This window comes from Cervus elaphus, chromosome 22 (assembly GCF_910594005.1).
Source record: "Cervus elaphus chromosome 22, mCerEla1.1, whole genome shotgun sequence".
Classification (NCBI taxonomy): Eukaryota; Metazoa; Chordata; class Mammalia; order Artiodactyla; family Cervidae; genus Cervus; species Cervus elaphus.
The window spans coordinates 36584186-36600885 of record NC_057836.1 but is presented as its reverse complement, the minus strand read 5'-3'; the positions used below and the strand labels follow the sequence as shown (position 1 = coordinate 36600885).

At 39.0% G+C, this 16700-nt stretch overlaps 1 protein-coding gene across 1 annotated transcript in view; it reads right to left on the bottom strand.

The window, feature by feature from the left end:
• Positions 1 to 16700, bottom strand: part of ARNTL2 (aryl hydrocarbon receptor nuclear translocator like 2) — a 57484-nt gene that overhangs the window by 18762 nt on the left and 22022 nt on the right. The window contains exons 3-7 of the mRNA XM_043882276.1: positions 16366 to 16445; positions 14477 to 14569; positions 11602 to 11719; positions 10704 to 10847; positions 227 to 467 (exon numbers count right to left, since the gene is read on the bottom strand). Of these exons, the coding sequence (XP_043738211.1) occupies positions 227 to 467; positions 10704 to 10847; positions 11602 to 11719; positions 14477 to 14569; positions 16366 to 16445 (676 nt within the window). The remainder of the gene's footprint in view (positions 1 to 226; positions 468 to 10703; positions 10848 to 11601; positions 11720 to 14476; positions 14570 to 16365; positions 16446 to 16700) is intronic.

The window sequence follows — 16700 nt, the reverse complement described above, 5'->3', positions numbered from 1 at the left end:
TCAATAAAACTGTGGCCATAGGCCATGCACAGTTTCTGCCCCACTGGCTAAGAAATATTTTAAGTTTACAATTTGGTTACAGATGTATCCATATCCTTATTTCATTTAAGCTTTATTTCCTATTCTAAAGCTTAAAAAAAAAAATCCAGCCATGCTACTAAGCCACATCTTTAGTAGCCTTAAATACCCCATTGAACTCTAATCAGTATGGCAAATAAATATTTACCTTTGATCAACATAGACAAATTTTCCATTAACTGCAAAACGGGTAATAAATTCAGTTGGTTTCACTTTAATCTCGCCGCTGTTCTGTGGGACAATATGTGGACGTAGTCTTCCAAAGGCAACAAGGCAGGTGAAATTACTCCTGTCTCTCTTATTGTCCCTTTCTTCTTCCATTCCAGCAATATTTGGAGGCCAGCTTCTCAAGTAACCAGTGCAGTGGATAGTACAGAATTTTCTGTGATCTAATTCAAAGGTTTAAAAAAAAGAGCATTTGTCAACTATATTGCAATAAAACTAAAAAAATATAAAAATTTTAAAAGCATTTCAATCATTATGAGTAAATTCATTACACTGACATTTATATTAGTTATGATTCTGCTATGAAATAGCCTTTATGCTAAATATGAAAAGGAAATAGGTTGGCATTAAAAAGAAAGCATCGATCATGTTTACTTAACAACTTAATTCCTAATGGGTTATTTTTCTCAAGAACTAAACTATATGTCCTACATCAAAAGGATTGTTTTAATTTCAGTTTAAACAGATCCATAGCTATTTCATTATTTCCAAGTTAATTTTTTAAATTACAGTAATTTATATGTTAAAAACTGTTAAACTTCATACCCCCTTGCTCTTTGCTACAGAAGTATTATTTTCAGCTTATTTAAATTGTGGTATATTATAATTTATATTCATAAATTTAAAGGATACATGAATATATTCTTAAATTTCTTATGTTAGCATTTATAATGGCTAATAGATACATATTATAATATAGAAACATTTCAGGGAACATTCAGAGATATTTATCATAAAATGTATAAAAATAAAACTTGACTAAACTTTCAAAAAAAATCTAAAGCAATTAAGTCATAAGAAAACACTCATCAGACAGATTCAACCAGGTAAATTAAAAATTGGAAATAATCCATATGTGCAAATATCACGAAATGCTTAAGAAAACAATAACAGTATAAAAGATAGGCAGTATACAGATTATGGCAATCTACAAAAAATCAACTTAAAGGTAAAAAAGAGGGGAGGAAAAAAACAGTTGTTTGTGATAAGATTTAGGAAAGACCAGAATAGTCATTGTTGTAAGTTGGCACTTTTTGCTCAGTTTTTACAAATCTGAGTAAAATAAATTTTACTGTTATTACAAATCTTCAAAAACATTTTTTTGATGGAAGATGATACGGGTTGTCTTATTAAGATAGCAACTAATAATAATAGCAAAGGTGTAAAGAACACTTTACACGCCATGCTCTAAATTCTCGGTATAATTCATTTAATCTTCTTAATTAAAAGACGCTTGCTCCTTGGAAGAAAAGCTATGACAACCTAGACAGCATATTAAAAAGCAGAGACTTCACTTTGCAGACAAAGGTCCATTTAGCCAAAGCTATGGTTTTTTAGTAGTCATGAATGGATATGAGAGTTGGACCATAAAGAAGGCTGAGCACCAAAGAATTGATGCTTTCAAACTGTGGTGCTGAAGACTCTAGGGAGTCGCTTAGACAGCAAGGAGATCAAACCAGTCAGTCCTAAAGGAAATCAACCTTGAATATTCACTGGAAGGACTGATGCTGAAGCTGAAGTTCCAATACTTTGGCCACCTGATGCGAAGAGCCAACTCATTGGAAAAGATGCTGATGCTGGGAAAGTTAAGGGCAGGAAGAGAAGGAGGTGACAGGGGATGAGATGGTTGCCTGGCATCACTGACTCAGTGGACATGAGTCTGATCAAACTCTGGGAGATAGTGAAGGACAGGGAAGCCTGGAGTGCCTCAGTCCATAGGCTCGCAAAGAGTCAGGCTTGACTGAATGACTAAACAACAAAAACAATATTTCTATGAGGTTCTAATACTATCCCCACCATCTTAGGAAACTGAGAGTTACTTCCAAGGTTACAGCAGGGAAGGCTGGAGCTTGGGGTTTCCATCCAGACAGGCTGCCTCCAAAACTCCCTCTCTGAACCACTGTTCTGGTGCTATTTGATGGAAGTGAGCGCTGTCACAGCAGGTATTCAAACAGAAGCCTGAGTGATGGAGAGGGAGGGCTATAAAAAGGTGCTCCAACAGGGAACAGCCAGTGCAAGCAGAGTCAAGAGTGAGCAGTCAGAAGTGGCTGGGGCACCCTCTGTCACGGGGACGTGTCTGGAGAATAAAGCAGGGAACAGACAGTTTAGCTCTTGTAAGCCCTGCAAAGCGTTAGTTAGCTGCTCAGTCATGTCTGACTCTTTGTGATTCCATGGTCTGAAGCCCTCCAGGTTCCTCTGTCCATGGAATTCTCCAGGCATGAACACTAGAGTGGGGAGACACCTATTCCCTTTTCCAGGGGATCTTCCTGACCCAGGGATGGAACCCAGATCTCCTGCATTGCAGGCAAAGTATTTCCCGTCTGAGCCAAAGGATCTTGTATTCAACACTTAACAGACATCAACAGTCTCCACGACCCACAGATGCCTTAAATTACAAGTTGTTATCTCTTTCAACCCCAAACCAAGTCTTGATCACTTCTTCCCTATCCTGCTTTATGGCACCACAATCAACCCAGGTAGTTAAATAAAAAATCTGGGCTCCTCCCTTTACCTCACCCAATATCCAAGATACCTTAAAGGAATTAAAGATTAGCATAAATACAAGGTTTTCATTTATACTAACAAAACTAGATCACAGTCAAAAACAAAAAGGCTGGGGCTTCCCCGGCAGTTCACTGGTTAAGACTCTACCTTCCAATGCTGGGAGCACAGGTTTGATCCCTGGTCAGGAAACTAAGATCCCACATGCCATGCAGTGCAGCCAAAAATTTGAAAAATAAAATAAAAAGTAAAAAGGCTTATGCCTGTGACAACATGGGCGGACCCTGAGTGTATTATGATGAGTCAGATGGAGAAAGACAAACACCATCTAATTTCACTCATATTTGGAATATGGAAACAAAAAACAAAATAAATGTACAAACCAAATCAACCAAAAACAAACACATAGATAAAGAGAACAGAGCAGTAGTTACCAGAGGGGAAGGGGAGGAGGGGAGGACAAAGTGAAGGCAAATCAATTGTGTGGTGAAGGATGAAACCAAATCTGAGTGGTGAGCACACTGTAATGTATACAGAACTAGAAATACAATGTTGTACACATGAAACATATAATGTTATAAACCAAAGTTACCTCAATACAAAAATAAATAAATAAATAAACTTTAAAAAAAGCTTATAGGGACTTCATGGTGGTCCAGTGGATAAGACTCAGTGCTCCCAATCCTGGAGGCCTGGGTTCGATTCCCGGTCAGGGAACTAGATCCCACGTGCTGCAAGCAGCTAACACCTGGTACAACTAAATAAATAAATAAATATGAAAAAGGAAAAGGCTTATACACTGAGTTAGACATTTCTGATTTCTTGCAAATTTACAAAAGATACTAACTAAAAATATTCTGTGTGCATGTGCTAAGTTGTGTTTGACTCTTTGTGACCCCATGAACTTGGGCCTGCCAGGCTTGTCTGTCCATGGGATTTTCCAGGCAAGAATACTGCATTGGGTTGCCATTTCCTATTCCAGGCTCAACTGAAAACACAGATTGGAAAGTTTTATATTAATCTATGGAATCTCATCCTATAGAACGTAGCCTTTGACTTCAGTTCTCTAACAATAGTGTTACCAACAATTTCTAAGTTACCCTGTTCCTCAGTTCCCACCTTGAACATTCATTCAGTTGGCAGATTTCTAGATGGGATTGTGTAATTCCATCTACTGATGGAATTTGATCCATTTGATCAATTATCTAAAGTTTAAAAAAAAATCCCATTAAAAAACACTTTTATCCCCAAAATCCTTTAGACTTTTACCTAAATATTGGGATCATGGGCCTCAAACCTTACCAAACTAATCATTTACATTAGCTCCACAAGGTAGATTCATACGCAATCTACTCCATGATTTTAAAAAGAAAAAAAAAAATCCAAGCACTGATATAAGCCACAGGACAGCTTTTCAAAATCCTTTCAAAAGGATTCAAAAGTCTTTATGAACGCTTTCTTCCAGAAGTTGCGGGATGGGTCTCTCAACTTGATATCTTGCTGGCTTAGTTTGAATTCTCACAGAAGCTGATCCTGAGACAAGGATTCAAGTACAAGAAGTAGGTTTGGGAGGTGCTCCTAGGGAGCTCAGTCAAGGAAGTAAGACAGGAAAGACAAAGAAACTAATAGTAGATCCATTTTCCAATAGGTCGCAACTTTGAGAAAACTGAAGCTTAACTATTGGGGCATTCTGGGAGAAAAATGGGGAACAAAAACGTCGGAGTTATGTGGCCTGAAGTGCCTCAAGGAACAGGAGAGCAAGGATATTGAGAGTTAACTTAGGCAGGTTGATAAGGAGTCCAAGCCTAAGGCCCTTTCAAGGAGGAGGTAAACATTCTTTCTTTTTTACATTCTTTTGCCTTAGACAAGATACTGTTCATAGGCAGCAGTATCTCTTGTCCAAGGACATGCTTTTTTTTTTTTTTTTTTTTGAGTTTTGGGTAAAAACTCCATAGTCTTGAGCTCTGGGTTTACCTGTTCCTTCTGGCTAATCTCGTGTTGATGTCATTCCAGTATGTATGTTATGGGAAAGGGTCTGGGCAAAATTCTCACAGCCTTGAGGTATTTTTTTATCTATTCCCAGCAGCTCCTTGAGAAGTATATAAGGCCCCACTTAAATTAGTGAGGTGGGTACTCTCCTGCCCCTTTCTGGTGTCTATCAGATGTCAGAAGGCCTTTTTTTTTTTTTTTTTTTGTCGCTTTCACTTTAAATCCACACAAAGCTCTGAGTGACTGAGACTGTCTTTGGTCCTGAAGTTAAATCTCTTTCAGAGACCACGAATCCAATGGCACAGTTGACTGTTCATCACTAGATGTCAGTATTTATATATCAGCTGCCCTCACTCAGTGGGTGGGGGATGCTCCCAGGCAGTGCTGCCCTGCCAGGAGTGGAGGCCTGCCTCCTGCTGATACAGGCAGAACTGTCTCTAAGGACCAGAGAAAGAGGTCAAGTAGAGGGTCACGAGTGTTGGACAGTGGAAGCCAAGTGGCATGAGAGGATGTTGGGTTCTGATAACTCCCACACTTGCAGAAGAAGCCAATGGATTACTGATATTCTTGCCAAGATAAATTTAAGGAATATCTGAGCTATTTGGTAACAATCATTCATCCCTAGCAGCCTTTGATTTCACAAGTGGAGGTACATGAGCAATCTTATCCTTGTCTTAAAAGCTTTTTGAAAGTTTGAATGCATGGCATTCATGTTACAATTAGGGTCGAGATAAGGTTTTTAATGCCAATCATATTTTTTAAACAGACTTTTTATTATGGAAAATCTCAAATATCCACAAAATCAGAGAGAACAGTCACTCGAGTGACTCATGGCCAATCTTGCCTTTCCATAAACCTTAAAGTCATTTTCAATTAGCCTAAAAAGGGCTGCTTTCTAGTCTCTCTTCTTTTAAATTTAAATATAATGAAGGCAAAAACTCATCAAAAATATGATGAGACAAAAAATAAGTGATTGCCAGAGGTAGTTTGGGGAAGAGATGAATAGACAGAGCAGAGAGAATTTTTAGGGCAGTGAAAATACTCTGTATGGTATTACAACGATGACCAAGATTGAACCCTAAGGTAAAGTAATGGGCTTCAGGTGACTATGATGTGTTAACATACTATATATATATATATGCCATATATACAACAGCATTCTGGGTGGAAGATTCAGTTGATAATGGAGGAAGCTATACATGTGTAGGGACAAGGGATACGTGGGAAACCTCTGTACCTCCCTCTCGATTGTGTTGTAAATCTCAACCTGCTCTAAAAAAAAAAAATAGTTTTAAACAATAATTTAAAAATTTAACTGTAACTGACGTGTCATGGTAAAAAGGAAGAAAAACACCTTTGCTAACTATAGGCTTTTCTCATTAATAGGGAGTGGTCTTAAAACACAGTGAATTCCACTGGCTAATCATTATTGGAAAAAACAATTTAGTAGCAACTCTACACAAAAATGAAGGCAAAAGGAGAAGAGGGAGGCAGAGAATGAGATGGTTAGATAGTATCACCAACTCATTGGGTGTGAGTTTGAGAAAACTCTAGGATAGTGAAGGACAGGGAAGCCTGGAGTGCTGCAGTCTACAGGGTCACAGAGTCAGACGTGACTTCAAGACTGGACAACAACTATGTAAAATCTAATCATTTCACTTGGCAGACACTCCCTTTGGTTAAAGTAGAATATAAAAGTGTCCCACGAGTGGGACACCATCCGTGCGGCCAGTCAGGGCTACATTCTGAGTTACCGCCTCCTGACCCAGGCAACTGTCTGTATGCCTGTCTACATACAGTCTCCCCAACTTCCAACTCTTCCACCGGTGAGGCAGGGCCTCGCCATCAGAATAAGACATATGCTTTGTCACCTTAGTCGCTCAGTCATGTCTAACTCATTGTGACCCCACGGACTGTAGTCTGCCAGGCTCCTCAGTCCACGGAATTTCCCAGGCAAGATACTAGAGTGGGTTGCCACTTCCTTCTCCAGTGGATTTTCCCAACCCAGGTACCGAACCTGTGTCTCCAGCAATGCAGGCAGATTCTTTATCATCTGAGCCACCAGGGAAGCCCTGAAGAAGGGCCCATCTGATGGCTAAGATGCCCTCACTGTTCCTGAGGCCAAACAGGGCTCATGCTTTTGGCGCAGAGCTCTGGAGTGTTAAGTGAAATACTTGGTCAGGCACTTGAGCAGATTAAAAAGTCCTTTTTGAAAAGGTGTTTGACTCTGACTGCAGGCCTCTGTGTGGCCTAGCCTGGCAGGGGAATGAACGTCCGTGTGTGGGCAGGGATAGATTCCTAGAGCAGGAGCCAAGCCCCTGGCTGTGTGTCTGCTGCAGAAATCATCTAGAATGGACCTCTTTCATTAACAACCTTTGGCATCTAGGAAGCTACTCCAGTTGGTAGCACAGCACAGTGGAAAGAACACAGATTTTAAGGCCGGATTCCTGATTCTGCCACTTTCTGTGTGACTTCCAACAAGTTACAGAATCTTTTCAGGCTTTGGGTCTTCTCATTTGCAAGACTGGGATGGTTTGCACAGGACTGTTATGCAAATGAAAGTAGGTTACTTATGCAAAGTGCTGGGCATACAGATTTTAAATAATTACTGATTCTCTTCTTGCTCTTTGACTTTCCTTCTCTTCTTTCTGAGCCACAAATAACAGCTTACATTTATTGAGTGCTGTCTAGGAGCCAAGCACTGCCTTAGCCACATGTAATCCTCACCTCACCCCCATGTGGTGCTGTTATTCCAGCCATTACATCCGTCTGCTTGGGCTGCCATATAAAATATCAGAGACTGAGTGGATGAAATAATAGAAATTAACTTTCTCACAGTTCTGGGAGCTAGCGGTCCTAGATCAAAGTGTTGGAGAGTTTGGTTTCCCCCAAGGCCTCCCTCTGGCTTGTAGATGGTCTACTGTTTCCCCACATGGCCCTAACCTCTTTGTGTGTGTACCCCAGTGTCTCCTCCTCTTCTCATGATGACACCAGCCACATTGGATTAGGCCCCCACTCTTATGACCCTAATGGCAGAAAGCGAAGGGGAACTAAAGAGCCTCTTGATGAAAGTGAAAGGAGAGTGGACAAGCTGGCCTAAAACTCAACATTCAAAAAACGAAGATCATGGCATCCAGTCCCATCACTTCATGGCAAATAGAGGGGGGAAAAGCGGAAACAGTGGCAGATTTTATTTTCTTGGGCTTCAAAATCACTGTTGACAGTGACTGCAGTCATGAAATTAAAATATTCTTGTTCCTTGGAAGGAAAGCTATAACAGACCTAGACAGCATATTAAAAAGCAGAGACCTCACTTTGCAGACAAAGGTCCATATAGTCAAAGCTATGGTTTTTCCAGTAGTCACGTATAGATGTGAGAGTTGGACCATGAAGAAGGCTGAGTGCCTGAGTTAATGCTTTTGAATTGTGGTGTTGGAGAAGACTCTTGAGAGTCCCTTGGACTGCAAGGAGATCAAACCAGTCAATCCTAAAGGAAATCAACTCTGAATATAAATTGGAAGGATTGATGCTGAAGCTGAAGCTCTAATCCTTTGGCCACCTGATGGGAAGAGCTGATTCATTGGAAAAGACCCTGATGCTGGGAAAGAATGAGGGTAGCAGGAGAAGATGACTGGATAGTATCACTGACTCAATGGACATGAGTTTGAGCAAACTCCAGGAGATAGCAAAGGACAGGGAAGCCTGGGGTGTTGCAGTCCAGGGAATCAGAAAAATCTGAGTGACTGAATAGCTTATGATCTCTGCTGCTGCTGCTGCTAAGGCACTTCAGTCATGTTCAACTCTGTGCAACCCCATAGATGGCAGCCCATCGGCCTCCTCTACTCTGGGATTCTCCAGGCAAGAATACTGGAGTAGGCTGCCATTTCCTTCTCCAGGGGCTCTTCTGAATCCAGGGTTCCAACCCTCATCTCCTGCATTGGCAGGTGGAGCTTTTACTCCTGAGGTACTAGGGAAGCCCTATTGTCAAAGACTAACTGTATATGTTCAGTCATGGGCTGTCCTAGAATTTGACAAAAACTGAAATGAAAATTCAAGGTGAAAGATAGGACAAGCCTAGACAAGGTAGAGTCCTACCACCGATTTGTGACTTGGAGTTCCATTTTTCAAGATAAATTGTAATATGCCAATTTAATAAACATACATTTATTGTCAGCAAAGCCCAGATTCCTTTGGTTCCCACTGCAGAGCCTTTTCAGAAATACTTATGAGAATTACCATAGAAAAAATGATCCAAGGTGTTTGCTGTCTTGGTCAGCTGGGCCCCCCATAATAAATACTACAGGCTGAGTGGCTTAAACAACAGAAATTTATCTCTTCACAGTTCTGAGCCTGGAGTTCTGAGATCAGGACAGCAGCATAGTTGACTTCTGGCTTGCAGACAGCTATCATCTCACTGTGTGGTCACAGACTACAAAACTTCTGGGCTTCCCTCTTAGAAGGGTGCTAAATATAGCATGAGGGCCCCACCCTCATGACTTCATCTAAATCTAATTATATCTCAAAGGTCCTATCCAAATACTACCACATTGGGCTTCAACATATGAATTTTAGGGACACAATTCAGTCCATGTGTGCACGTGTGCTAGGTTACTTCAGTCATGTCTGACTCTTTGCTACTTTATGTAATGTATCCCGTCATGCTCTGCTATCCATGGGATTCTCCAGGCAAGAATATTGGAGTAGGTTACCATTTCCTACTCCAGAGGCTCTTCCTGATCCAGAGATTGAACCCACATCTCCTGCATTACTGGCGAATTCTTTACTACTGAGCCACCTGGGAAGCCCTGAGAATCTCATACTTCGAGTTTAAAGCAATGGCTCTCAAAAAGAATAGACGGGTTGAAAATCAACCTTGTGGAGTTGCAAGGTTTAGAAGCAAAGAGTAAGATGCTAGGCCAGGGGGTGAGATCCAGTTTTACAGAAGTTAAATGGTTATAACTGGGCACTAGCCATGCACCATGACAAAGAGATGACTGAAATATTAGTACTGAATAAGTACATGTGGAAAATCTGCTTTTCCCAGAAGGAGAGAGAAACTAATTTGGCAATCCTTAAAAGACTTAAAAGCCTTGATAGTGTTAGCCTCTACTCAAGTTACAACTTGCATCAAACATCAAAGAGATTTCAGCTGTGTTGAGGTGGTTGCATTGGCCGCCATGTTTTCTCTCATATGGATTGCTGTGTAGATTAGGTGATTCATTTATAACTGGATCTATTCAACATGGAATTGATTCATCAGAGCCATAATTATTGGATAAATAAATGCTTTTTACCTCAGTATTTGCCTTGACCAGTTCAGTTCAGTCACTCAGTTGTGTCTGACTCTTTGCAACCCCATGGACTGCAGCATGCCAGGCTTCCCTGTCCATCACCAACTCCCGGAGTTTACCCAAACTCATGTCCATTGAGTTGGTGATGCCATCCAACCATCTCATCCTCTGTCATCCCCTTCTCCTCCCGCCTTCAATCTTTCCCAGCATCAGGGTCTTTTCTAGTGAGTCAGTTCTTTGCATCAGGTGGCCAAAGTATTGGAGTTTCAGCTTCAACATCAGTCCTTCCAATGAACATTCAGGACTGATTTCCTTTAGGATGGACTGGTTTGATCTCCTTGCAGTCCAAGGGACTCTCAAGAGTCTTTTCCAACACCACAGTTCAAAAGCATCGATTCTTTGGCACTCAGCTTTCTTTATAGTCCAACTCTCACATTCATACATGACTACTAGAAAAACCATAGCCTTGACTAGACAGACCTTTGTTGACATCCATACATGACTACTGGGAAAACCATAGCCTACCTGGATCATACAGCTTATTTTTTAATAGAAAATATTAGGACATTAATTTTACATCCATGCCTCGAATCACTTGATATTTCAAAAAGATGATACCTTTCTTCTTTGAGTTGGGTAAGTATTCATGCTCTTCTTTGACAGAGATTTTGCAACTCTTGATTCGACAGAAAAAAGATCGTCTTGAGCCAGAATACACATGATTCTTACTTGTGTGGAAATTACTGTGAACTTGCAAAGCAGCTTTCATAATGCAAGGAGGCAAGAGAATAGGAAAAAAATAATGTTTTCAAATAATTTTTAAATGTATTTCATCATGTGTTCTGGTCATCTATGGTTATTGACATCATTGTACAGCAAACCCCAAAGTGAAACAAACCAAAAAATGTATTATAATCACTTGCAATTTATCTTTATATTTTTCCCCAGGGGGGCAGATAGTAAAGATAACATAAACAAAATAAAAATTACATGAAAAAACTTAACTAAAATAGTATCAGTGGCATAAAACATCATTATTTTATATGATAAACAATTATTAGGCAATAAGTAGTTTCAGAGAAAAGAAGTGTTTCTGGAAAAGGTAGAGAATATGTATACTTCCCAAGAACAATTATACAAGGTCTTTCACATTGAGAAGACCTGACACATTTGAGAAAGAGAATAGTTATCCCTCAGCAAATAACTAAATAATAAAAAAACTCCAGAAATTTTTTTATCCCAAATGACACTTTCCAATAAAGATTTTATTAGCATATGAAAGCTAGAGACTATGAAGTAATCATATTTTCCCAAAAGCATCTTCATATATTTGCTTTGATACATGAATTCTCTATATAGCGATATTTTTAAAACTGAGGTTGATGATTACAAAGTTGTTAAATAATTCTCCCCTTGATAAAACTATAATTAGCTAACTTTTCAAAAAATGATATTGCTGTACTTTTAAGTAAGAATTATATTCTCATAAAATGATAAGGCTGAAATGAGTACTTACCTTTGGCATCTATTAGCTTCTCTCTGGGTGAAATATCAGAGGAAGAAAGTTGTTCCTTTACTTTGGAAACATCTTTTGGATGTAAGAAGTCAAATAAGCTTTGTCCAATCAAACTAGCCTATTTATAAGGTAGAAGTTCATTTAAAGTCAGTATCATGTTGTTTCTATGTTTCCTCAAACAAATTATACTGTTTCTTTGGTTAAAGTGGCTTTTTCTTAAGCTTGGATACATCAGCTAAACTGGGTGAAGTTACCTTAGTGTTAAAAGCAGAGTAAAACTTGTAGGCAAAAAAAAAGTACATATACACAGACCCATAATTGGATACACACAAATCACATACACACACCTAATAACTAATATTTTATTTAAACTTAATCATTGGTAAAAGTGGTAAAGAAAAAAAAAGTGGGCTTCCTGGGTAGCTCAGTTGGTAAATAATCCACCTGCAATGCAGGAGACCCCAGTTCGATTCCTGGGTCAGGAAGATCTGCTGGAGAAGGGATAGGCTACCCACTCCAGTATTCTTGGACTTCCCTTGCGGCTCAGCTGGTAAAGAATCCACCTGCAATGAGGAAGACCTGGATTTGATCCCTGGGTTGAGAAGACCCCTGGAAAAGGGAAAGGCTACCCACTCCAGTATTCTGGCCTGGAGAATTCCATGGACTGTATAGGCCATGGGGTCGCAATGAGTCAGACACAACTGAGCAAATTTCACTTTTCACTTTCACTTTCATTGGTAAAAGTAAAAATATTATATTACAGAATAATATAAAAGACACAGAATATTTATGATCTCATGATGTGACTCAGAAATTTACCATACTGCCTTAAAAAATTACCATACTATTTGGTAAACCAAACCCAACTTGGTACACCTCCTACTTGGCATTTCACTTCTCCCCACATGCAGAGCATTCCTTGGCCCATGACTTTGTTTGCATGGTCTCATCACCTGGAAATCACTACCTCTTCTCTATAAATTCAGCTCCCTGGTCAAGCTAGCCAATTGCCTTTTACTCCCTAACTTCTAAGATTCCCTCTCCAAACCTGAAATGTCTTCCTCCTCCTCTCTGCTCTAAACTAGCAGACATTCTACTTCACATGTGAAGCCCACAGTGATCACTCTCTTCTGAACTCATTACTCAAGTAGACCTTCCTATGGAAGGCAGAACAAATGGACCAGCTGGTCCAAGTGGCCTGGAGTGCTTGGCAGTTAGATCAGTATAGTTCAGTCACTCAGTCATGTCCAACTCTTTGCGACCCCAGAGATTGCAGCACACCAGGCTTCCCTGTCCATCATCAACTCCCGGAGCTTGCTCAAACTCATGTCCATTGAGTTGGTGATGCCATCCAACCATCTCATCCTCTGTTGTCTCCTTCTCTTCCTGCCTTCAGTCTTTCCCAGCATCAGGGTCTTTTCCAGTGAGTCAGTTCTTCACATCAGGTGGCCAAAGTATTACAGTGTCAGCTTCAGCATCAATCCTTCCAGTGAATATTAAGGACTGATTTCCTTTAAGATGGACTGGTTGGTTCTCCTTGCAATCAAGAGTCTTCTTCAACACCACAGCTCAAAAACATCAATTATTCGGCACTCAAGCTTTCTTTATAGTCCAACTCTCACATCCGTATATGACTACTGGAAAAACAATAGGCTGATGTATAAATCAGATTGCTAGTTTTTTTTCTTTTTTTTAAGGCAGTTAGATAGCTCTACTTAAAAAAAAAAGCTAGCAATCTGATTTATATACTTTAGTCTATCGTGTGATTGGCTAATATATAAGTCTATGCCCAGAACTCTGCTTCAGAGCAAATTAGTTTTTTTTTTTTTAATTGAAGTATAGTTGATTTACAATGTTGTACCAATCTCTGCTATACAGATAGATCAGATTTCTGAAGCTGAAAAGCTGAGGACAAGACCCTGTACCATGGGGATCCCGAAGTCCTCCTGAGCAGTCAGTGAATCTCTTGGTCTCTGAAATGCAAAGTCAGTGTCCAGTGGGACTGGACTCCATGTCACTAATTTGGAACTTAAGAGCTATCTTCAACTGTCAAGTATCTTGGTGTGTACCTATGTGAGTGATGTTCTCTATTTCTAATTAGAAAATATAATAATCAAATCAGCTGCATGATTCCTTTGGTCTTCACTCCTTTCACATGTAGGCTCATACTATCTATTTCTTTTACTCAACTCATTATCTATGAATGCCTTCCATCTCTCCATATTTTCAAGTTTTGGGGAGAATATAGGCTGAGATTGATGAGAGCTATTTATGATCAAAGCTGTTATCTGTATATATATTACATATTATATTATTATACTGTATTTCTGTTTTAAAGGAGACCCCAAGTACTAGTTTATTCTCTCTGTTGGTTTCAATCCTATAGTTTTTGAGTAACTAGTTTAAATTAAATGGTGTTCAAAAATGAGGAGACAAATCAATCACAGTGCTGGTTAAATAAAGGATGTATTTCAGAATTTGTTGCCAGAGCCTAGAGCCGAAGCTGTTTTGCAATGCATATAGCTTAATAAATATTAATACTCTCTCTTGGAGGAAACAGGCAAGGGTGACTAATACCTTTCCAGCACTCAAATATGATATCTTATTTAATGTGTTTATATCCTGAAAAACAGGTATAATCATGATTTCCACTTTTTACATAGGAGGAAGGTGAGGTTCAAGAAAATGAAAGAACTTGCTAAAGGAAGGAAATACTCCTGTCAGTAACAAAAATTCATACTCCTTCTACATATCTTGCCATCTCTCTTGAAATTCTAACTCAGCAGAACCCAATCCCACAACCCAGGGGGAAGAAAGAGTTCAGAAAAAGAGCTTCAAAATAAACATAGTAAGAAATATTCTCAGTTTTGGATACCTGATCATAATTAAGTATTTTGGAGACCGATTTAGAAACGAAGAGAATTTTTCCTCTTTCACATCCAACCACAAATAGGAAGCCTTCTGCAGTCTAGGATTTAAAAATATAATACAAGGTGAATATTTTAAAAGATCTTGAGGGAAATGTGGTTCACTGATTTATGTAGGTATAGACATTAGATTTATTTTGCTCTTCTTTTTTTTTTTTTTTTTTTTTTTTATTTTTTTTTTATTTTTTTTTTTATTTTGCTCTTCTTGATGTATTAACCTACCCACAGTTTAAATTCTAACGAGCATTGTAAACAATTCAAAAACAAGTTAATTTGATTGTTAATGGGTAGAGTTTCTTTTGAAGGTGATGATAATGGTCTAAAATTGCACTGTGGGAGTTTCCTGGTGGACCAGCGGCTAAGAGTCCATGCTTCCAATGCAGAGGGCCCAGGTTCGATCCCTAGTCTGGGAACGAGATCCCACATGCCACAATTAAGACTTTTCAAGCCTCAACTAAAGATCACATGTACCACAGCTAAGACCCGGTGCAGCCAAATAAATAAATATTTAAAATTTTTTCTTAAAAATGATAAGAGTTGCATTGTGATTATGATTGCATAACTCTGTGAATATACTAAAAACTATATGGTATGTGAATTATCTCAAAGAAAGGAGTTAAACAAAAAATAAAATAAAAGATCTTCTGTCTCTCTCATACATACACATTCAGATTTTGAGAAAATTATTGTAGCAATAAAACTAAAGAGTAGTCATAATAGCTAGTAAAGTTAATTTTAAGAAATTTTCTCATTATATAAAAAGATTGATAACATCAAATTGAACTCCAGTCAAAACTAATGTTTTTGATCTGGAAAGTTCAGGCATGTATTATTAAATTGAAATATTTCATAATATAAAAATTACCTGTGTCAAATTCTATACTCATATAGAAACTCTGTAAACATATCAAAACACATCCATAACAGTTGCCTGTGGATGTGTTGAGATGGAAGGACTGTGCAGACTGGGATAAAGGACGCATCAGGAATACTATATTTGAATTCAGCTGTTCAGATAAAAAAGGGGCTCTTAAAAAAATTAAAGGACAAATGTATATAAAATCTTTCTATTTAGTCATACTAAGGCATAAAGCCTGGTAGTAACAGCATAAGATCAAGAAACATATTGCCTCCAGGGGGCAGGATAAGCCAATGACATGGTCATATTTTCCACATCAAATAAACCTCTAGACCAGTGAATCTGATGCATCTGAAATGATGAGGACAGAAAATGGCAAAGCATTGACTAACAACCACTCAGTAAGCAGTGGCTGGCTCTGCAGAGGACAGGATCCTGAAGGAATTGAGTACAAGATAGATGGCTTTGAAGAGGGGGGTAATAGTGGGGTACAGAGCTTACAGTGTGGGAGGTGAGCTTGTCAGGAAGCATAGGAGCTTAGCGTTAAAGACTAGCTATACTCTCTGCTTTGGAATAAGCCCATCCTCTGCCTCTACATTCATTAGCTCAAACTAATAAGACACGGGCTTCCCTGGTGCCTCGGATGGTAGAAAATCAGCCTGCAATGCGGGAGATCTGGGTTCGATCCCTGCATTGGGAAGATCTCCTGGAGGAGGGAATGGCAACCCACTCCAGCATTCTTGCCTGGAGAATTCCTTGGACAGAGGAACCTAGCGGGCTATGGTCCAGGAGGTTGCAAAGAGTCGGACACAACTGACACAGTTACTTGTATAACTTAAATTTTTATCTTGAAGGAAATTTGGCATAATATAGATTCCTGTACGTTTACAACAGTAAGTGAACTGAAGAAAATCTTCCTCCCATTCAGACAAAAATGCAAGGACAATACAACTTAAACAAGCATTTCTCTTTACTTACCTTAAGAATTAAGTGTCTGAGCTCATTATCGTGAATGAATGAAGGTCTGTAATTATTTCCTGTGTAAGAACTTGTCATACCTAAAAATAAAGAAGTCATGTAGTTAACTGAAAATCAAGTAGAGATGGAAATATAGTAAATGCTCAGTGAATATTAGCAATTCTGGGGCTGCTATTGGTGATGACAAGGATGATGGTATTTTCTCTTCTAGCACACTCTAAGATCTCTTCTATAATCATTCTCTTTCTTTCTTGTTACTAGATTGCAATTTCCTGCTTTCATATTTGAACTTATTAGTTCTTATTAGAACTTATTAGTTCTTAGAGCTACTTATT